This window comes from Odontomachus brunneus, unplaced genomic scaffold (genome assembly GCF_010583005.1).
Source record: "Odontomachus brunneus isolate Ranch 3 - 2012 unplaced genomic scaffold, Obru_v1 Obru_scaffold_022, whole genome shotgun sequence".
In the NCBI taxonomy this organism is placed as follows: domain Eukaryota; kingdom Metazoa; phylum Arthropoda; class Insecta; order Hymenoptera; family Formicidae; genus Odontomachus; species Odontomachus brunneus.
The window spans coordinates 2778678-2802661 of record NW_022639472.1 but is presented as its reverse complement, the minus strand read 5'-3'; the positions used below and the strand labels follow the sequence as shown (position 1 = coordinate 2802661).

General features: G+C 35.1%; 4 protein-coding genes and 1 long non-coding RNA gene across 8 annotated transcripts in view; 2 read left to right on the top strand and 3 right to left on the bottom strand.

The window, feature by feature from the left end:
• LOC116842171 (DEAD-box helicase Dbp80) overlaps positions 1-905 on the bottom strand; it is a 4007-nt gene extending 3102 nt beyond the window's left edge. Inside the window, exon 1 of the mRNA XM_032810969.1 lies at positions 598-905. Within this exon, the coding sequence (XP_032666860.1) occupies positions 598-660 (63 nt within the window). The 5' untranslated portion in view covers positions 661-905. The remainder of the gene's footprint in view (positions 1-597) is intronic.
• A 1763-nt stretch (positions 906-2668) lies between these two features.
• On the top strand, positions 2669-7576 carry LOC116842165. The gene is made up of 5 exons (XR_004377690.1): positions 2669-2827; positions 3088-3290; positions 4280-6485; positions 7105-7277; positions 7346-7576. It is a non-coding gene; the product is annotated as an uncharacterized LOC116842165 (long non-coding RNA).
• LOC116842164 (RNA-binding protein 33-like) lies at positions 3859-14131 on the bottom strand. Its single transcript, XM_032810960.1, has 11 exons — positions 13968-14131; positions 13585-13687; positions 10198-10769; positions 8982-9907; positions 8462-8673; positions 8229-8402; positions 7829-8146; positions 7587-7743; positions 7296-7432; positions 5824-6465; positions 3859-4448 (listed from the first exon to the last, which is right to left on the bottom strand). The coding sequence occupies exons 1-11, from the start codon at positions 13976-13978 to the stop codon at positions 4275-4277; spliced, it is 3426 nt and encodes a 1141-aa protein (XP_032666851.1). The 5' UTR covers positions 13979-14131; the 3' UTR covers positions 3859-4274.
• Positions 14132-16452: 2321 nt separating this feature from the next.
• On the top strand, positions 16453-20390 carry LOC116842191 (probable tRNA N6-adenosine threonylcarbamoyltransferase, mitochondrial). 4 transcript variants are annotated; one of them, XM_032811003.1, is made up of 7 exons: positions 16453-16883; positions 17019-17118; positions 17269-17399; positions 17654-17912; positions 19043-19171; positions 19665-20021; positions 20087-20390. In XM_032811003.1, exons 3-7 carry the CDS (start codon positions 17356-17358, stop codon positions 20387-20389), a joined length of 1092 nt encoding a protein of 363 aa, XP_032666894.1. In that variant the 5' UTR covers positions 16453-16883; positions 17019-17118; positions 17269-17355; the 3' UTR covers position 20390. The 4 variants fall into 4 exon arrangements, with proteins under 4 accessions (XP_032666894.1, XP_032666893.1, XP_032666892.1 ...); XM_032811002.1 differs by having other exon boundaries at positions 16963-17118; XM_032811001.1 differs by lacking the exon at positions 17269-17399 and having other exon boundaries at positions 16453-17118.
• Positions 20391-20519: 129 nt separating this feature from the next.
• LOC116842192 (GTP-binding protein 10 homolog) lies at positions 20520-22431 on the bottom strand. Its single transcript, XM_032811005.1, has 4 exons — positions 22183-22431; positions 21737-22040; positions 21266-21484; positions 20520-21171 (listed from the first exon to the last, which is right to left on the bottom strand). Exons 1-4 carry the CDS (start codon positions 22228-22230, stop codon positions 20564-20566), a joined length of 1179 nt encoding a protein of 392 aa, XP_032666896.1. The 5' UTR covers positions 22231-22431; the 3' UTR covers positions 20520-20563.
• Between the last annotated feature and the right edge of the window lie 1553 nt (positions 22432-23984).

Sequence of the window (23984 nt, the reverse complement as noted above, 5' to 3'; positions counted from 1 at the left end):
ATATATATATATATATATATATATATATATATATATATATATATATATATATATATCTCAATCAATGAAAATATCTCATCACCATGGACTTTTCTTGGCAATCCTGAATCAGAAATAATCTATCTGTCAGAAAGGATATGCACTGAGTGATTGATTGTCTATATTATTGATTGTCTACATCCATCAGCAAGTTCAACATGGGATAAGTTTTTTCGATTGATCTTATTAGTTTAGTACTTGCATATACTTTACATTATGAGAAAATAAACATATCACATCTATAATTAACTGTTATTGTTCTCTCTAATTATATTCGTGATTTTAATCAAATAGTTATGCTATTATTCGATTGATTGATAAAGATTTTTTAGATATTTCTGCTTTTTGCTCAGACGAGAACAAGTGTCTTTGTTCATTGTGCGAGATGGAAACAGGTTATACATAGAGAGGATTATTATTGTATAGAGAATTAAAATAACAAAAAAAATATCACGGACAGAGGTAAAATAGAAGGTATGTGCAAATAACTTTTCGTGTCAAAGAGTCTCATATAATTACTATAATTAAAACAATATAACACTTGCAAAAGAATCTTACTTTTGACGCTAACTTGTCCTGTTCGTCGGCATATTGTCCCCAGTCGACCTTAGTCGAAGTCATACTTGCCGTTTGTTAAAATTTGCGATGAGAAAGTTTTAGATCGAATAATTGTCGAGCTGCAAGTCAACAACTGACAATTATTGCTATGATCGGCAGGATTGGCGGCCGGCCCCAGTTTAATTTCAAGTTCACACACAGCGATATATAAACAATTCGACAGATACACGTTATTACTCTTTCTTATTCTCTGATGTTTCACGCTATCCCGAGACAAACTTTTTCGTTGTGTAAAGGCCTTTGTAGGGGTGGGACCCGATTGACCACGGTACGATTGGACACAGATTGTAATGATTGGTTCGACTTGGTAATTCACTAGATAATTCTTTGCATCGATTGGTTGTGTCCAATTGTACCGTGGTCAATCGGGACGCTCCCCCTTTGCAGAATGCCAGGCAACAGGCAACAGGAATAGGGAATAGGAATTCGGATTGGTCAATTATTTCTATTCTCTGTTCCTATTGGCTAATGCCTATTTCTATTGCCTGTAGCTTGGCATTGTGCATAGGGCTTTAAGCTAGCGGCACCAATGGCCGGTATTCATAGTATACGTAACATAAACTATAGATTTTCAGTACCGGCAGTGAATTTCGGAACGCAGCTATAGTCGGGTCTTACATTTAAGACTGTCTTAGGCTGCGTTCCGAAATTCACTTCCAGTACTGAAAATCTATAGTTCATGTCACATATACTATAGAATTTCAGTACTGGCAGTGAATTTCGAAACGCAGCCTTAATAGCGTGTTCGACTGGCCTTGGGTTAATCGCTCCGAGAGCGATTAATGACGTCATAAGTTTTTACTAGCCAATCATAAAGCTTATAAGTACTTGTTCGACCAATAAACGTAGGCTGAATAACCCAGAATGGGTTAACCCAGAGCCAGTCGAACATGCTATTAGACGCGAAAATCAAGCTGCTGACGTTTGGTTTAGCGAATAAATATAATATATATAAATGTTTGCAAACAGATACAAAAGTTATTGCAAGAACAATCAGTTCGGCCAAGTCAGTGCCATGATTATTCAATTTGGATTTCTTTCGCAGAAATCTACAATGAAAATATATACGATTATAAAATGTACACGGAGTTGGAAAGTATTAACTGAGAGTTTTAATGGACGTTACGAGTAAGTATTAATGGACGTCACGAAGATGGCAAATTCTTTGCGGGAGAAATGATATCCCAATTGTTGACTAAGGACGAACAGTTAATAAACCTCAGAAAACTTATTCAACACGCACTTGGAGCAGCGCATTCAAGCAAGCGAACATTGGCGTGCTGGTTAAATTTCTTGAGATTTATTAATTATTCGTCCTTAGTTAGCAATTGGGATGTCATTCCCCCGCAAAGAATTTGCCATCTTTATGGCGTCGATTTGTTCCCAGTTAATACTTTCCAACTCCGTATAACATTTTACAATCATATACATTTTTATTGTAGATTTCTGTGAACAAAATCCACATTTAATCCGGGCGTTTTACAGCCGGACAAGTCCAGGTCGGAAATGTATTTGGCAGAAAAGAAGGAAGAATAAGACTGTGTAAGGCTCAGTTCCACAACCTCCATTTAACTTTAGCTACCGATTAAGTCTCAACAGTGATTGGTTGATTCTGATTAACTCTTTTTAACGCTAAATGTGATTAGTCAAGTCCAATGGAATAACCGGTCAGTTAACTAGAAGTTGTGAAACTGGACCTAAGAGTCGGAACTTTCTTAGTCGGGCCTAAGAACAGTATAATATAGGAAGCCGGAATGTTGCTGGGCCAGGATTCGAGAATTCGAGACTTTTCGCTTGCCGGGCGACTGCTCTTATGGTTTCTGCACACAAGACGCGGCAAGCATTACCGCGTCCTATGTGCAGGAGCCATTAGGGTGGAGTCCCATGGTACGTATTTTCGCGTAACCACGTAACCAATCATATCTTTCTATTCTTTTAGAAGTTCCAATAGAAATACTATACGTCGCAATTTATTGGTTACGCGCTTACGCGGTACGCTGAAAATACATGCCATGGGACTCCACCCTTACCATTGAGCCACACAGGCTCCCGCTCCAATACACTCTCGTCTTTTTATTAAATGTTATTGTTTGTCAATATGGCGCGTGTTACCTCTCAATTCGCTTTCATATCCTACAACTGAAAAGTTCTTAAAAATAATAGCATTTTTGTAAGTAAATTTAAGAATTTGATATTAAAATTAATAATGTGAAGAATATTAGGATTATTAGTTATAAATCAGTTATAATATTTCATATTATGAAATCTAAGACTTAAAAGGAGATGAAAAATTAACGATTTATTGCAAATATTTACATCGTTTACTTTTTTGTAGCTTGATCTTTGAAAATGTCTTGACTTTTAAAATATTAAAGATACGGAATTTTACATATAACAATTGCAAATTTTATCCCAGAATGTTTGTTACAGGTAACGTACACACAAGAATGGTCTTGTTTACAACAAAATCCATATAGTACAAATATCTAAAATGCAACCCAGAAACGTCCTAAAGATGTCTGATATCTCTGAGACATCTTTAGGATGTATTTTGTACATTGTACTGTATGAGAGATGAACTCGAAATTTTTAATTCAATATTAACCGAACACCATATACGTATCAAGTACAAGGTAATTTATAATTTCGATATATTTTACATTAATTAAAAAAAAAAAAAAAAAAATTAGGAAAACAAAGAATGCCTAATAATGGCATTCGTTTTCAATAGTATCCATTTTTACACGCATAAGAATTTTTTTCCAAATTATTTTTCATAGTCAAATACTTTTAATTTGCAAGAGCACTTTGTAAGTAAATTTAACAAAATAGATTGTATGAATTCAATTATTAAATGAGTAATTGAACAGGTGCTATAATGAACTCACAAACAGATTTAATATAAAAATGCTATTTATACTATAAATATTCATTTATGCATGATAAAATTATCATCTGACTAAATTATACATATTATTATTTGTGTTATATCAACTGAAAATTTGTGTTGAGTTTTTCCTTATAAATTGTGAAATATATATTTCCTCATTTGGATGAAATTTGCCTAAGTTAGTTTGGATTGCTTTTCAACATAGCTGCCTGATACAACGATAAATGCATTGTACTTATATTTTTAAAAAGTGCTCTTCTCATAAATATTTCTATAAAAATCCCTGTACGATCATCATCTAAACTCGCATATTGTTGCTGCTGGCTACTTTATTTCGTACGGACATTATACATCATTTTATACGAAATATACAATTTCTCATTATGTACAAAGGAATTCACTAAGAATATTCTAGTCCGTCAATGTAGTTAAAAAAAAATTTACCATTTTTTCGTGAAGCAAATTCTTTCCTAAAATTTACAAATCTCTGTAGTGCATCGGGAACAAGTTCAGTGAGTGTTTACGTAGTATAAAATATAGATGTGTATTCTATCCCTATTAGACAGCTCCAACGAGTCGCAACTGTTGAAACGAGAGAAAAAGAAGAAAAGAGGTGTGGTCTAACACTATTGTTTCCTCGCGAAGCCGCGCGTACAACGTTGAATTAATGTTTATAAGAGGGTACAATAATTCCAAAGCTATTATTATCTCGAGGATTTTTCTCTATTTAAGATTTCTTTACGATCGCCGTTACCACCTTACTGCCGGCCGTTTGTGGCACGAGACGCACGGTTATCAGCGATAGATCAAGCATTTTACGCTGGTATTTCTTGTGAAACACCATGGCAGCGGATTGTGTCTTAAACACAATCGTGGCATTACCCTCGCCCATACGTATGCTCTATAACACGAAGAATAGAGAACACAATTATTACAAGTTGTTAAACAAATATTGTTTATTTAATGTAAGCGTAAATCTACCAAAAATAAAAGAGGAGACTTAATATCGAAACGAACATAACAACAAATATGTGCGTGTTGTATGTTGGTGCGGTCGTCGTAAATATGTTTAGCATCGTTTTGACTATTGTATCTTTGAGAAGAACAAAGTAAAGTATCAAAATAAAGCCGCTAAAAATATCAATTTAATAGTCTTGACGAATCTTCTCGAGAAGATCTGGCTACTCTTTGTATGTTTGCTTTGCTTCATTAAATTTTCACAACTGTTTACATTTTCCACTGAAAAGTAATAATACTGGCGCAATTACATAAACTAGAAATATACAGATCATTTATGTAAATCTCTTTGGTATCAAATGCATGCTTGAATATAGCGTAATAGAATATAACATATAATGATACTGTCCATGGTATAAAAATCCATAGTATATTTGGCTTTTTGACAAATTTGTATATCTCTTATGTATGCCAGAATATACACAGATTCTCATGTATCGAGATATAACAATTTGTAACTAATCTAAAACTATAAAACTATAAAAAAAAAGATATATATATGTATATATATATATATATATATATATATATATATATATCGTCTCCTTACAACTTAAATACTTAAGTACTTAGTTAAGTACCAATCATTTCTGATCACATGGATACTTCCATAACAGACAAATAAATTATAAAATCAATTATATTAATACTCTAATAATTTGATTATTATTTATATAATATATGAATTATTGATATAATAACACGCGAAGTAAAAATTTGATATCGTAGAACCATCGGTAACATATACTTATCTCTAATCGTAATATATTTGTATTTGGAATGATACAACTCATAAAAGACACAATTATCGAGCAATGATGTGACTCGTAAGATTAGGAATAAGAAACCGAATAATCAATCGAACGCGCTAATATGTCCCTAATAACCGCTTGCAATTACAAACGGGAGGAATAATATACATGTGTTTTTTTTTTTTCGACATCTTAACACATATTTGTTTGTATTCAAAGAAAAAGTGGTATTTGTGTAAACAAAAATTATATATCACAAAATAATCAAAATCTAAAATAATCCAATTATATATATTAAATGCATGCAACAAACGAATTGTCCTATTTTGGAATACGTAAAATGAAATAAAACGCTTTCAATAAGTTTGTGTATGTATGTATGTATGTATGTATATGCGTGGGTGTATATGTGTGTGTGTGTATGAAGTATGTGACGTTAAAAGATAGGTTTGTTAATGGAGGACGAGCGTGCCAAATGATGAAGCGTTTTCAGGTAAATATAGTCACCTCAATGGTTCCAATCCCTTGACACATACGTCTAATTTGTGCCTCGGACGTGCTCGCGGCCAAATTCTCGAGACTGACCGTGTTGCTCCTGATCTCGGGCAATTTTCTCGATGGGACCGTGTTGGTCTTTTGCAACACGATTCGCTGAGAGTTGGGCGTGTTGACGTTTCTCTGAAGGGGACCGCCACTAGTCCCATCAACGTTGACAACGGTCTTTTGCAGGCCACTTAGCGCTTTGTGCGCTACCATTCTCGGACCAACATTCATCTGACCGACTCTTTGTCCAACAACTAACGCCGATTTTTGTAACGTGTTTCCTGAATTCTGTACAATTTTCTGTACTTGCATGATCTGCGTGTTAGGCATTTTTTGCTGTAATCCTTGATTACGTTGCAGATTGGAGACTGTCTTCTGTATGGTGGTGGCGATCTTTTTCGAATTGAGTAACGGCTTGTGTATCACGACTCTTCGTGTGCCGGGCTGTTGTGTCATTTGCCTAGTTTGTACATCGCCGGCTTCGTCGAGCGCGTTCTCGGGGTTATCGTCTTTCGCACCGACAGTGTCGTTTCGCGTCATCAGATCGTTGGTCTGAACAGTAGTCTGTATCGCTCTAACGATTCGCATAAGTGGTCTGTCTGTTGCCTACAACAAAAATATCAAACGTGCGTCATTTTAGAAGAGACTCACTATTATACACAGGACAATTCGGCCTTGATCGTTTTATCGTGATATCAGTGATATTGTAAAGCGAATTTTAATGATATAATATGTATTTCCTAAGTGAGTTTATTTTGACAAAGATTTGACTAATCTCGAATTCTCTCGAGATTTGTTAAAACGTGTTTCAGTCTGGAGGAAATGAAAAGAAACAAAATTTAGTGAAAAAGTATATTTTATTGAAACATAAGTGGAAAATATACAGCGAATTTTAATTGCACGTGTATAAATGAATTAATATTTTATTTAAAAGAGTGTATAAAACTATCATCAGCGATAAATGTCTAAAAATGGCATTTTCTCTTACTAATTAACGAACAGGAGCTGCTGTGTTACACCACAATTATTAAGAGCAAGTAAAAGAAACAGAGAGAAATTCGATCAGTGCAGATATTCTGTACTCAATTTTAACATGCACATTGATGTATTTATACAAAGTTTACCACGTAATACTTTGTACAGCTATGGGAAGCATATAAAATATATTAAAAAATACTATACACACACATCATAGAATCACATGTAATTTTGTTGTTCGATTTATCAACTGTATTTGATTTACAGATTGGATGCAGGTATTTGTCGCTATCCGTGAAATATATTTTATAAATACTGAAATGTAAGCGAGTTGTACAACACAATAGAACTTGCTATAATAATACGATTATCAAAATCGTAGTTCAGTATTGCGCAATTGCGCCCCAGTGAGAAATCAAGCGGAATCACGAAATATAGTGGTACGTTTAATATTATACCTCTGTGCTCTGTGAATTGACAGGACGACCGCGTCCTTTACTGACACCAGGTCGAGCTTTAACGTTGGTGATGCCGTCCTTTATAACTCCCATCAGCGTTGACACAGGCTTCGTATCTTGCTGTACGATTTCGTTTGCTGAAATATTCCGAAAATATCATTCAATACAAGTGTACAGAAAAATCTATCAAGATATAACACATAGTAGTATATAGAATATATAAAAGAATGTATAAAAAAATGTATAAAAGAATATATAAAAGAATGTATAAAAATATATAGAATTACGTACCTACGACATTTGAATCAATCTTCTCGTCTTCATTTTGTTTCTCCATCGCGGCCATTTTGCGCCTGTTCTCCTTCTCACGTAACAGCTTCTCCCGAAGACGTTTTTGTTCTTCCATTTTTTTCCGATACTCCTGCATCTCCGGATCATTGTCTTCCTCCTGAGAGATCACAATTTCGCGATATGTACTTAGATTTTATCATATCATGAGTGGTATTATAAAGCTAATTGGAAAATCGACTCACCCTCTTCTCGGTGACTGTTTCGTCTATCGTATTCAATCTCCGTATCTCATGAAGATTTCTGTTTTCAGTCGGTTTACTGCGTTTCGGGCTCATTTCTCGCGGTGCTCTGTCTATCGACTCAGAGATCCTCTTTTGCGGCGGTCTGTTCGGCTCTCGATGTACTACGTTTATCGATCTAGAAGACTTCTGACTGTGATTGTGTTCATACGAGTCACCGCGATATGTATTCGTCGGTGATCTGCTGCGCTGCATATGATCGTTCCTTGGTCGTAGCGGCAAGTCTCTTTCCCGATAGTTTTGGGAAGGTCCTCTGTGATCCTGACAATGTGAAAAAATTCAATGAATAAGTCCGCAGTAAAGTAAACACAGTAACATTGGAATTCTTGAATTTTGTATTTACTTCTTGATAGTTACTCCTTTGATCCCATTGGCTATCCAATTTGTATTTATTACTATCGCTGTAATTATTATCCCGACAGTAATTGTCCGGAACATATTGCTTGGTCGGGCTTACATTTTGAGACTTTTGCGGCCTGTTCTCTTGCCAAACGTCGGAGAAATAAGCATAGGGGTCCTACAGTAAAATTTAATTGTATATTTCACTCCGCGTACAATATATTCTACGTTACGTACGTCGTTCTTGATTTGCTGATATTTTTGCTGGTATTGCGATGGACCTTGCGATGGACCTTGTGATGGATCCTGTGATGGACCTTGCGATCTACCTTGTTGAGATTGATTGTAGGGTTCCTGATTCTGATACGACGAAGGGAGTTTTTGCGGAAATTGTCCGCTGTGAGAGACTTGCGGCTGCACTTGTTGGTTAGTATCCCAAACGAGCCGAGCTATATGCAATTATCACAGAAGAAAAGATTATATTCACAAATAAGTATCAATGTTATGTGTAATTTTATATTGGGTTGAATCATAACTTCCGTTTTTCTCTCCCTTCATTTCTACCCAAAATATTTTCTAACGTAGTTTGTGATTATTATATATGTCTATATATTCGTCATTATTAATTCATCTTATAAACTAACAGATATCTAATCGATTCTTTCTGCGAGTGTTCAGGAGAAGTAAATGTTCCTCCTCATCGTCGGAAGTGATTTACTAGTCGACCCAATATGAGATATCCGCTAAAAGGACTCACCATCGTTCGTCGGTTGAACAGCACCTCTAAAGTGAGGATTGATTAGAATCTTGTGGCCTGGAGGTAAAGACACACTGTGTACATTAGACGCCGACTGTTGCGGTACAGGTGGTTGCATCGAATTATTAAATTGGTTATTGGGTACTTGATCGGGATAACCAGGTCTCCCGTTGTACGTATTCCGGCTGTCGAACTGCTGCGGCTCTTGGAACGGTAGTCTGTTCTCGTAAGGCGATTGCTGACTAGGCATTTGCGTGCTCGGCAGGTTTTGTTGTTGCATAGACGGCGGACCATGAGAGGGTGGTGGTGGCGGTGGTGGTGGTGGTGGGCCTTGTTGTCGCGGGAATCCCTGCTGCATAGGCAACGGGAGATTACCCGACGGTAATAGTGGCAACGGGTTTCCACCGGTCAACAGCATGCTCGGGTTTCCTAAAAGTGAACCTCCCGGATTCCCCTGCAACGGCGGTGGACCTTGATTACCCGGATGAATCGGTCGCATCTGGTTCTCTTGCATAAGACCACCTGGATTCTGAAACGGTTGCATCGGATGATACGGCGACTGATTCGGCGGACAATTGTAGCCCGGTCCCTGCATCGTTCCACCACCCATCATAGGACCACCGGCTGCTCTGGGCCCGTACTCGAGACGCGGGACGCCCATATTCGCGCGCGGTCCTACCGGACTCTGAAATTGTCCGGGATTGAAGGCCTGCGGCCTGTTCTCCACGAATTGCGTCGGAGCCTGCATAGGACCGTTCGGGCCGAACTGTGGGAAGGGCTGCTGCGGATTACCCTGCTGATACATTAGCTGCTGATTCGGTATGTTGTTCGGTACACCAAGGAGGCACAACGGTCTGGTTTCCAATAGCGGTGGTCTACACGCAGGCGGCGGGTTATCAAAACCTGACCGCGACCCGTTACCAAACCTGCAGGAGTGTTCCGCGTGAGATATTATAACCAGTTGAGAGTGTAAAAGATGAGGCATAGAATATATAAAAGCCGCAACGAAACACTAAAGTACGTAACGGTTTGTGCTTTTCTTAAAGAATTCACGCGTGTTTTGAAAGAAGGAAATAACTTATTGTCACGTCAGCAGAATGCTCATCCACCTGTTCACCCATTTTATATTTCAGTGATTGAGATTGCACTTCTTTATAAACTCGTAATTGTTTATCAGTAATGAAAGGCCGTTGTTATTGACGAGATTATATGTTACCTTGGATTGAAGTTTCCAGTATTTGGCACATTAAATCTTCCTCCCCTGCTGCCTCTTGCGATGCGTCCTCCTCTTCCGCGTCCTCTGAACGGCGCTCTGGCTGATGGTTCCGACGTGACGACGTTTTCCAGCGTGTCCGGGATAGCATTGTTCATCTTCGGCGAGATCATCGTACGCTCGTTTTGAAATCTGTTCCGCCTCTCCTTCGCTTCTTCACAGTCGTCATCCTCCAATCCTTGCCCGTTGCCAACGTAGACCTTCTGCATGTTTTTCTGCAGCTTCTCGCGCAGATCACCGACATTGTTCGACACGTTGATGCTATTGCAGTCCGAATTTCTGTCGGACTGGCGTGCCTGCTCGTTCGCGTACTCAACATTCTCGTCTCGCTTGTAATAAGTGGTCTGTGCTTCCGAATGCTCTTCATCCTTATAGAAATCGTTATCGCTACGTTTATCAGTATTGCCTCTACTAAACTCTATATTTTCATCTTCGCCGTCTAAGTCGTCGAGCGCGTCCGTGACTCCTAAGTCCAGTACATCATCTGTTTCCTCTTCTCCCTTATAGCTATTCTGCTGCTCGGGGAATTAAATCGTCAAATATTTGTAATGTAAGCGATATTTATCCAGTGTAGTAATCTACGTCATATATCATAATCTACATATCGTTAACTAATGTATATATACTAAAATATGTATATGTATATGTGTGTGTGTGTGTGTGTGTGTGTGTGTGTGTGTGTGTGTGTGCGTGTGTGCATGTGTGTATATATATGTGTATGGTAAACGGAACATCTTCTATCTTGTCCACTTGTGAGAACTCAAATCGTTATTATTGGCACGTGTAGAGTCGCATAGGAACGCATGAGTCCAAGTTTGCGGTGTGCGTGGGCGCGCGAGCGCGTGCGTGTGCGATCCTGACGGCGCGTGAGAAACGTTACTTTCGCCTAGATTCCCAGAGACCCTGTTTCTTTCTTTTATCCGCTCGGTCTCGGTGTAATGAGGAGGAAACATGCTCTTATTTCTAACGGCAATAAAAACGAAACATAAGCCTTATAAACAAATGTGAATGATGAAGTTTGCGATGAAACCGAGTATACAATAGCGGAAAGATGCGAACGTGTGCGACATGGTAATTCTTCGCCGATACGCAACACAAATGTAATAATATCAATATGGTATTTTCGATAGGCATTCGATCAAAATATTTGTACTTCACAAGTGATGACTTGCATGTGTCGAACTATCAGCGCAGTATGATATAATTCAGTCTTCATTTGAGTTCGATGTATGCATGCAATTATGCAACAAAATTCATGTGCGAGAACGTTCATTAAAATATATTTATTTTTATATTTCGCCGAACAAAATTTACAATGCGTTTGTGCCGAAATTATAACATAAATTTTGATTAATAATAATATAGCTTTTTATTTTCTAGCGGAAACATTTGATTCTTAAATATGTAGATTATATGTATTATAATGTTAAAATTTAACGTTGCTTCATTGCATAATAGGAAAAAATTAAAAATTCGCAAATTGCAACTTAATTTATTGTGATGAAAAGTCATAATATCTTATTGCGTTAATGTAATTGAATTATTTCTTACTGCAGCTGTTCATTTGATGCATTAGCTTAATACTAAAGATCGCGATATACAATTTCGCATTAAAATCTCAATGTAATGGTTTTCCACAATAATTATATTGTTGCAAATCGAAATGACAAGATCCATAATATCGGGATTTATACATAAATATGGTTTAATGTAAGAACGCACACATATTATAAAATGCATAAATATTCTCCTACATAATACATAAATCTTTTTTATACACATAAAAATTTCGAGTTACATATAGACCCATTTTTTTTCTTATTTTTCAAAATGTAATGTACAAGAATAATTATTTTTTTGCTTGTAATATAAGAACAATGAAAAATTTATCAATGAGAATAATCTTTGGGTTATAAAGTATTGAGATTTTGTATAAACAAAAAGACACTAAGAGATAAAGTTGGTAATAATTTATATACATATATCTTATATTAACGATCTCACATTAAACCATTCGATAGTGAATTATCTTTTGGCGAACGAAATAGGGTACAATCATAAAAGTTTACACTGGCAATTAGCAGTTTATCAAATTACGTATAGCACTAATTGTCATTTGAAATGTGTGATACGAACTTATATATATAATGAGAGAACATAGTTGAGCAGATGAACAAGTCCCTCATTATTGATACCGCTTGAAATGTTGAAGTCTTAATTTATAAAAATTACAGTCGCATTTACGCAGTAGGTTAAAACAAATATATGTAGCGCTGACACTATCGCCATTAAATAGTGCAATGTTTTCAAAAAGATATACATGATCAGAAACTTTCTAAAACAATCATAAATATCCAAATTGTTGGATACATCAAAAGTTATATATTATTATTCTTACTTGAATTATCATATATTCTTGCTTGAAGGACGAAAAAATATAGAAATTAGAATAAAATATATTAATAATCATAATTTTGCTATATCTAATTTGTAAGTGTCAATATTGTTATAATTTTATACTAAAGTTAGAATTCTTGATAATTTACTAGCAGCTACATATGTTTCTTTAACCTGTGCAATTTCATAGTTGTTTTCACTAACACAAATCACATGCTTATGCCTACATGTTTTTCTATACTGCAGCATCAGCTTTCACAAACATTTGCATTTGAACAAAAGTATTCATTATGTTTAAATAATTGTACCATCTATAAAAGATTGGTTTAGATTTTCTTTCTGTGAGTACTTTTGCATTTAAGATGTCTATGTATTAATGATATATCTACTACAATAAATATTGTGTATTACATGATGTGTTAACATACTGTGTTAACACATGTAATTTAACAGTTACATCATATGTTTGAAATTTGAAGTATTCAAGAGAAGAATACATGAACCATATATTCTATTGTTTGGTACAGTCAGTAATTAATAAACTACCACCTGTGTCATACTTTTGACCATTTTGATTTATCCATGAAACTTTCATGTATAAGAACATCATATACAGAACACATCACAATATTTCACACATTTGAATATTTCTTTGTCTAACGTAACACTACAAATCACTTGTTGAGAATGAAAATATTTTCTTGGCTCTACTATTGGTTTGATTATTAAACATTATCACACAACTATATGTATATATAAATTATTTCTTATGAAAATTAGGTCAACAAGTGCAATGGATGAAAACTGAAATTTCAAAACGGATTAATTTTGAGATAAGAGGTCAATTATTCTACCGGAACGCGATTGAAATTGGCCGAATAGAGGTGTAGGATTTCATCCAACTGAAAAGTAATGGGCAAACAATATGCTCACCCTCTCTATCTCATAGTCATCAGCTAAAAGGGCTTCTTCCTCATCATTGCCCAAATCGTATTCCTCGTCCCCCTCGAGATCTTCATCCAGTAATGTATCATCACTAAAAAGATAAACGGGAAGATTTGCTAAACGTGCCATATCAACAAAGATTACCCATCCTACCGCGTCACTGACGCGGAGACAGAGACGCTCTCGCCCGTAACAACCTACGTCATTGCCAAGTCAGTAGTCTTCGCGTTTCTAACCTGCGCGTTTTGAGCGAGAGCGCGATTGTAGTGTCCCGAAACGAACATAATGCTATGTTAATCCTAATAAGAAGTCGCACGAATGAAATTTTGACATCGTACCTTTTCATGGTAGCAAGAAATAGGAATACTTACTGCTCTGACATGATATACGTTGCCGCACTCCGAGCCAGAAGAATTTTACGATGGCTCCTCTGCAATCGCAATGGAGGCTTTATCGAAAATGCGCACACTCAAGATCGATTGATTGATATTGATATCGATCGATATCGATAGTGATCGAACATATTTCGATTCCGAAGTTCTCGATTTTGAAAATTTACAATTGCGAAAGAGAAATTGGCATACCGTATAGCGTTTATCATATATCATCCAACATATTTGTTAAATAAGACTGAGTTCCCACTTAGCGCATCACGCGTCGCGTCGTCCGTCGCGGACCAATCAAATCGTCCTATTTTATTGCCTAACTTTACGACGAATAAAATGGGACGATTTGATTGGTCCGCGAAGGACGACGTGACGCGTGACACGCTAAGTGGGAACTCATCCTAAGGGCGCATCCCGTAACAGCATACTTTTTTAACATTTTGTTAATATATATTTATATATACCAAAAAATGTTATATATTTTTATATATTTCACAAATATTACTTATATTAACGCAGCTGACAAATGCAGGTGCAGCGTGGTGTACAAAGTGTTATTTATACATTCAGTATATAGGCGGAAGATATAAAACTTCTGCCCTAAGATCATTCATTTTTATCATTGGGGTACTATGTTCGACGCCTATGGCTGAATTTAATACATGGGTTTTAGGTACACGCACAGCTCACAGTATATAAGAGAGCTAGCAGTTTATGATATAATATATATGTTTATGGAGAACACAGAGGAGCTGTATCTTTGACTACATCGGTTGCTTTTCAACAAGAGACACAAGTCGACACAAACATCATTCTATCTTTGTTCCACATTTAGTGAGTAACAAAGATAGAATGATACGTGTCGACTTGTGTCTTTTGTTGGAAAATAACCATAGATTGTTTTTCAACAAGAGACACAAGTCGACACAAGTATTATCCTATCTTTGTTACTCACTAAGGGTGCTATTTTATGTGTCGTACGACAGGGTGTATATCAGTTGGACACGGGGCAATTGGACACAGTCCAATCACAAGTCGCTGTTCCAAGGGACCCTACAAATGTCTCTAATCACACGGTGCTGTGATTGGCTGTGTCCAAATGCACCGTGTCCAAGTGCACCGCTCCCGTACGACAAGCTTTTCAGATACGTTTATTGGTTAGCGAATAGAGTATTTCTAGGTTCTCTGTTCGTCAACCAATGAACGTATCCAAAAAGCTTGTCGTACGACACGTGAAATATCAGCCTAAATGTGGAACAAAGATAGAATGATGTTTGTGTCGACTTGTGTCTTTTGTTGGAAAGCAACCATAATAGCGTGTTCGACTAGCCCTGGGTTAATCGCTCCGAGAGTGATTAATGACATCATAAGTCTCTACTAGCCAATCATAAAGCTTATAAGTAATTGTTCGATCAATAAACGTAGACTGAATAAAGCCAGCAGCACACGGTGCTTGTTTTCGTGCTGGATTGCTTGCTGGATGGAAATACTCTGTTTTGATTGGTGCATCTCCATCTATCTTCAGAAATGCACCAATCAGAACAGAGTATTTTCATCCAGCAAGCAATCCAGCATGAAAACAAGCACCGTATGCCTTTGGCTTAACCCAGAGTGGGTTAACCCAGAGCCAGTCGAACATGCTATACGTGTGTGTATTCCTCACTTTAAAATAACTTTTCATGGACTTTAAATAAAATATATATGTGTTGAAAAGTTTACAATTATAATGTTGTTTTTAATCATAATTAGAATGCTGCTTTTAATTTTAAAGTGTCTGCTTTTTACCCTATAATTGCATTCATTTTCTTTTCTTCCTGCTTCACTAAAATGTTACAATTAATTATAGATATGGCTAATTGTAATTGTAGATAATATTAATTAATTGGCTAATATTAATTGTAGATATAGCTTTTGCAACAACTTTATTAAATGTTGCACGTCAAAAATGCACGAGCACTGTTGCATGTTTTAGTGAGAATCTTATTAATATTATTTATGATTACGGTTCTGTTTATACATCAATTGTTTAATATGTATATAAAACAATATGTTCGCAGAAAATTGGCTTGGTTATTATGTCGCTTTTTTTTTAATTTCGGTTACTAAGCAACTGTAGCGCAGCGCTACTGCTATTTATGTCTACGTTTACACGGCAAGGTTAATTCGGTTTAGTAACTACCATAGTTAGTAAACTATTAAATCCGATTGGTATATTCTTTTAGATCTAGAAATATGCTCCAATTGAATTCAAGAAATCACTAACTACGGTAGTTACTAAACCCGATTAACATCGTCGTGTAAACGTAGCCAATGGAGCTCACTATCGCTATCGCGCTACTGACTTCGTAAATGCTGCGTTCGATAACGTCACTCGAGTACTCTCCCTCTCTTTTTATCTCACTTTTGTATTTCGCTCACTCCAACGGTTATCGTCTAGTAGTGTGCACACAGTGTGTGTTTTCGAACGCAGCCTAGATGTCGCCGTAGATGGCGTTGGGCCTAGAGTCTGGAGCTAAGAGAACAGAATGGAATGGAATATTTTTGTTGTTAGAATGGTGTTGGGAAAAAATCGTAGAATTATCTGGAACCAATAGTCCCGGCCTAACCGCCGTCACGACAAGACATGTTCGAACAAGTTCGGACCTTGTGATTTTTTTGGATCGTGTCTTGAAAATTTCCAAGACTTTGCTCTCGAATTATATCATTAATCGGAAACTGGCGTTGGGGCATTACTCTTAGAGAGGCCTGTAGCCAAATATTGAAGGAAGGAAGGAAGGATCTGGAACCAATATTGAGAGAGAGAGAGAGGGAAAATATTTTTGTTTATAACCTATTAGTGTTGCGTCTATAACCTGTATAATCACATAAAATTGCGTATCTTTCGATACACAATGGTCAAGTGTGCGTATTTGTTGTCTTATAAAGCTTCGTTAAAGTTTTGTCAGCCGAATTGTTTGAATTTTCTACATTCCGCATGTAGTCAAACAGTGAACACGTTGCGAAGATATACAGACAGCAGACCGGCTATTATTTTAGGAATCGAAACGAGCTGTGATGATACCGGATGTGGAATTGTAGACACTACGGGAAAAATATTAGGCGAGGCAATAAACTCGCAGCATGTCACTCACTTAAAGTAATTGTCGTATCTTTCAATTCACTTACTTTGGAAACTAAGTATCTCAGTTATATAGCAAAGGTTAAGAGCCTCCGCACAAGAATATCGGTAATATGTTAAGTTTATGGATTTCTTTGTGCGTTGACCAGAGTTTAATTTTACGTACAGGTATGGCTATTGCATTGTCAGTACTTATCGTAACGTAAAGTAAAAATGTCGTTCGTTAATCATAATAAAGTTATGATGCGGTAAAAGATGACAGGTTCGAAGTTATACAATTTGTCATTGACTGTGTATAGGTATATGAGCATTCTTTCATATTCTTTTTCTGTGCATCTAATTACATAATATTATTAAGTTTCAACCAAATTGGTGAGGAGGACGGGTCTCTCAGTTTTATCCTATTGTTAAATATATTTGTATTTTATTTGCACCTTAAACAGAATTTAATCTATTTTTGCTTTAGACTAAAATTAGAGTAAATAGCTTATGCGATTTAAAAATCATTGGCACTATATATTTGATTTATATTTGATTGTATTTTCTTTTTTAGACATGGTGGCATAATACCTACAATTGCTAGTGAAATTCATAGACAACATATTACCACAGTCTGTGAAAATGCATTAAGATCAGCTGATCTAAGATTAAGGGATGTAGATGCTGTTGCAACCACAACAATGCCAGGCCTTCTCAATTCGCTTAACGTTGGAAATACCTTTGGCAAGTATCTTTCTAGGGTTGGTAACAAACCATATATACCAATACATCACATGGAAGCTCATGCATTAACTGTAAGGATGACAGAGAAGGTATATGAAAATTAGTATTTTATATATATATATATATATATATATATATATATATATATATATATAGTGATTTTAAATTAGTCCAAGAAATTTTAGGAAATAGTCATTTACGAAAAATTAAGCAACATCTCTTATATATAAACTCATATATATATTCTTATATTGTTTTCTGAGGAATTACACTCTTCCAAAAGAGTGTAACTCCAAATGTTGGAAAAGTTAAAAAAAAATAAAATTGTAGTGTAAAACGAGTTACTAATCTGATAGCCACCTGTTAGACATTTTTATATCCATTAAAAATATAATCTCATGGATTACCGTGTTGTATATTACCGTGTTATAATAATGCATTTAATTTTTTATTTGAAAACTATATTGATATTAATGATACTATTAATACTATTGATATTGAAATTATTAAAATATTGATTTTATGATTTATACGAAAAAATAAAACAAATGAAAAATTTCTGAAGGAATAAATCTTTTTAACATATGTTTGTAGATGATCACATTTCAGTCTGTTAAAGAGTTCTAATAGAGAATTGAATATAAGATTTACTATTTTTATCCTTTTGTAATGATATGGTAAAATTTAAAAAAATATTAATAAGTAGTCTTTTTATTGGAAAGATTTCATTTGTTAACTTTTTCAACATTTGAGAAAACAAACAAAAATCCAATTTTTACTTTCCTTCTTGAAGGAGTGTGACTCCTGAGAGAGGGATATAATAATTTACGTTTATATGAAAGAGTTTCTTTTGACAAAGAATTATCTTGTAAAGCTTTTTGCACTTATTTAGAATAAGTACACAATAATAATATATAACACGGTAATCCATCAGATTATATTTTTAATGGATATAAAAATGTTTAACAGGTGGCTATCAGATTAGTAACTCTTTTGCACTACAATTTTATTTTTTTAACTTTTCCAACATTTGGAGTTACACTCTTTTAGAAGAGTGTAACTCCTCAGAGAACAATATAGGAATATATATGAGTTTATATATAAGAGATGCTGCTTAATTTTTCGTAAATGACTATTTCCTAAAATTTCTTGCACTAATTTAAAATCACACACTATATATATATTTGTAATATATAAATTATTTGTGTATATTTTGTAGGTAAACTTTCCTTATTTAGTTTTGTTAATATCAGGCGGCCATAGTTTACTGGCCATAGTTGATAGTGTTGATAAATTTTATACACTGGGTACTACATTGGATAATGCACTTGGTGAAGTTCTTGATAAGGTACACTTACAAATCTTATTATTTGGATATAATTTGTATATAAATTACATAAAAAAGATTTCAACTAATTTCAAGTCAATTCTGTCTTCAACATTTTATGAAAAATCTCACGCGAAAGATACTTGTTTAGAACTTATATGCAATTATTGTTATAAATTGTACATATAAAATAATAAAAATTGTATGCAATTGTTATAATTTGTACATATAAAATAATAATTAATTTGTACATATAAATAATAATTATTGTTATAAATTGTACATATAAAATAATAACAGACTTAAACCTATTAATATACCTATTAATATACCTCGTCACATTTGTAAATCTTATTATTTGTGTTCTGGTAATGTAGGTAATTTATTTATATTCAATAAATAAATATATACAATTATATATATATATAAAATATATAATGTACAGTTAATTTTGCCTTTAATATTTTATAAAAAATCTGACATGAAAGATATTTGTATGTAATCATGATTACAGATTGCACGCAGACTGAAGCTCATTAATATACCAGAGTTCTCACATATGAGTGGTGGTCAAGCGATAGAGAATGCAGCGACTAAAGCGACTGATCCAAAAAAATTCGAGTTTTCATCTTACTTGACGAGAAAGAGAGACTGTCAATTTAGTTTTGGGGCTATTTGGAGTACTGCTCTCGAATACATCACCAACCAAGAGAAAGAGTTGCAGATTGATGCGAGTAAGATAATTCCTGATGCATATAATCTCTGCGCCTCGCTACAATGGTGCATTGCGAGGCACATATGTCTTCGAACGCAAAGGGCAATGCAATTTATTGATGAAATGAATTTGATACCACAGGAGAAGCGAACCTTAGTACGTTCACTACTCTCGTTAATTGTCAACTTAGCGATTTTACATACTAATTTCTCCAAATGTAGGTAATATCTGGCGGGGTAGCTTGCAATAATTTTTTCGCAAGAGCTTTGGAAATTGTTTGCTCGGAAAAAGGGTTCCAATTCGTCCGAACTCCACCTCGATTATGCAACGATAACGGCGTAATGATAGCGTGGAACGGCGTAGAACGATGGATAGCAAATGCAGGTGTCATTCGGGATAGAAATGAAATTGAGACGGTGACCATCGAGAAAAAGATGCCGCTCGGGGAAAATTGGATAGAAAAAGTGCGAGATGCGAACATAAAGTGTAAGCTGGTAAAATTAAATGTCTTATCAACATACTAAATTCTCCTCGACCTTAATTTTTCATTTGAACCAAGCTTTTGCGTAATTATCAAGTAAACTCGTTACAGACTAGAGATAAAAAACGAAGGTAAGTAGTGATACAACAATCTTACTTAAACATAAATAAGACTTGTGTTTCAAAAATTTTTTTATTGTGTGTGTGTGTGTACAAATTTATATAACAGTCGGTGCATGTTGTTTATTTTGCCGCTTTATTCTCTTTATTAAGTCCAAATCTTGATTACCGTTATGCTGGGCCATTTGTTTGCGTTGCTCGTACTTATCTAAGGTCATTCTTATCAGTTCTTTGATCGTTTCTATCTCGTGTTTCTTTTTCAAGAGCAAAGATACGGGCAAAATACTCTCGAATTGTATCACGTGTCCAGGTTGTATTTCTTCAGGGCATGTAGATACATAGTTGGTTAAATTCTCTAGCATTGGTTTAACTTCTTTGTAGATATTATCAGCATTTTCAGTGTCCATTTTATTGACTAAAAGCACGGCTGGCATTCTCAGTAGATCCGGTTTGTAGAGTTCGATTTCCTTAATTAATAAGATCACAGTTTCCAGACAGGATCTACTAATGTGCTTGGGCGATAATTGAAAGCCTTGTATATCTACGATAAACAAGAGCAACTTGGTCCTTTCGATATGCTTTAAGAACTTGTGGCCCATCCCGATATTTACGTGTGCACCCTCAATTAGACCTGGTAAGTCAGCAACACTCATATGCCTGTAATCTTTATATTTTATGATCCCTAATCTTGGCCTTATGGTAGTAACTGTAACAGAAAGACAATCATTGTCAAAGATCAACTGTAAAAAGTATATTTCCTTAAAATTATGTCACAATGTTAAGTAAATTGATAGTTTTACAAGGATAACTAGCGATTTTAGGCTTGGCACTTGAAACTGCTGCCAAGAATGTGCTCTTGCCAGCATTGGGAAAACCGACCAGTCCAACATCAGCGATCAGTTTCATGTCTAATGTTATTGTCTGACTTTCTCCTTTCACACCACAAAAACCTGTCTCTTCGCATCCACCTATACCACCTTTTGCTACTAATAGTTTTGTTCCTTCCTCGTTCAACTCTCCTGAAATTTTTACAGAAAAAAGAATACATATGAAATATATAAATAAATCCATACAAATATATGTATAAAATATGCATAAAATAGTTGTGCTTAGCAAGAAAAAAGACTTGGTGAGCAATTAGTGGTGATGAATAGTTTTGATCCATTTGATCAAGTTCTGAGGCTGGATCAAATTCTCACAACATTAATCACTTCTTAAACGCTTTGTTCTGCTAAACAAGCAATAAATATAATGTTTAAAGAGATACTTACCTAACAATGTTCTATTCTCATTGTATACAGAAATGCCACATGGAACATGAATATTTGTGTCTTTACCAGCTATACCTATAATTCCTCTGGTTTTACTGTTACATCCATGCTCTGCTACAACTCGTTTAGTCTTTAATTTCTGAAGCACTTTCTCCAATGTTCCTCCCTGTTTTGCAACCAAGTATATGTTACCTCCTGCACCTCCGATCCCACCAAACCGAGGGAGACCAGAACCTCCTGTTCCTCCTCTAACATTAACACGCAATGTATCAATGAAGTTAGGACGTAAGTATTTTCTGGGAAGCTACAATTGAACAAGAAATTTCTGGCATTTAGGAATTATTTTTTAAAGATTATATACAGATTATATCTTAAGAAAATTTTGTAAATTATTTAGAATTCTATAGAAATCGATTTTATAGAAGTTGATTTAATAGTCTGCTCACTTTTTTAGTAACAATAGCATAACCTAAGAACCGTGTCAGAAATACCATCTTACAGTATTATAGTTGGAAATATGCAGTTATTAATATTTCTTAATAACTTTATATTCGATTTACTGGTCTATATATAATTGTCATTTTATGACAAGTTAAATATTGCGAAACAAACGCAAAAAGGTACGCTGATAACCGCACTGAATTGCTCATCGAAGTTCAATCGATCGATAGTGGCTTGGTTTACATCGTGCACTTGATACGCATACTAATAGCGAATTCGGTAGCTTGCACTAGTGCGCATTGAGTTCGCATTAAGGCTTGTTTACAGTACATTCTTATATTTAAGATCGTGTCTTAAATACATATTTAAAAACATTTTAACTAATAAAATGATTCGTACGGATGTTATACATATCATATTATGGTTAAAAATATTTGAGAATTTATTTGAGAATTATTTAAGACAATCTTTAAATATAATAACATACTATGAACAAGCCTTAGTGCGCACTCAGTGCACACTAGTGCAAGCAACCGAATTCGCTATAAGACTGCGTTCCGAAATTCACTGTTAGTGCTGAAATTCTATAGTATACGTAACATAAATTATAGATTTTTAGTACTGGCAGTGAATTTCGGAACGTAGCCTAAATAGTAACTTTCTATTAGATAATCTTAATATCAATGATATATATAATCAATGATATATTAAGCTGGTATAATGCTCATCAAGAAAACGTATTGATTAAATGCGTCGCCGTTGATATGCATTGTCAATATTAAGATTATCTAATAGAAAGTTACTATTTAGTACGCCTATCAAGTGCATGATGTAAACCAGGCCACTTTATTCGAGACGTATCAAAAGATTCCTGACTTCGCGTATAAATGACACGTAGATCTCCGATTCCATAGGCTGCGTTCCAAACCTCTACTCGACGAAGAAAGTAGTATTTAATTGACCAATAAGAACAAAGATAACTAGAATTTCTTTATCATGATTGGTCAATTAATAGTACTCTACTCACCATGGACCAAGGCCGTGTTCCGTTTATGCTGGCAGTGCTGGCAGTACTGCAAATTTGTTCCGTTTTAAGGGTACAGTGCACTGTAACAGTATCTAGTTCTATCAATGACGTCATGAATGGCAGCCATCTTGGCACTGCAACTACTGCGGCTGAAAAGGTCAAGCAGTTAAGGCCATTACACACAAAATTACATAGACGCATATGCATAGCATAAGATCATATGGACCAATGAGCATTGAATATTAAGCATCAAACACCAATATGGCGACTTAATACTCGATGCTCATTGGTACATACGGTCTTATGCTATGCATATGCGCTATGTAATTTTGTGTGTGATGGCCCTTAGGGCTATCGCATAGCATAAGATCGTATGGACCAATGAGCATTGAATATTAAGCATCAAACACCAATATGGCGACTTAATACTCGATGCTCATTGGTACATACGGTCTTATGCTATGCATATGCAGTTATGTCAATTTGTGTGCGATAGCCCTTACAGTACAAATATGGCGGCGAACAGCTTGATAGAAAAAGTAAATCTTTTAGATGCGGAAACAAATATAACAGCACGCCAAGCATTTGCTCGTCCTACGTTAAATCGGTCGCAAACTGATCTATTATATAAATAGAATAATTGTATACATATAGAGAGAGAATAATCCTGATTCATATATCAATCTATTCAATGTGTTTTTTGTGGTTTATATATATATATATATATATATATATATATATATATATATATATATATATATATATATATAATATATATAT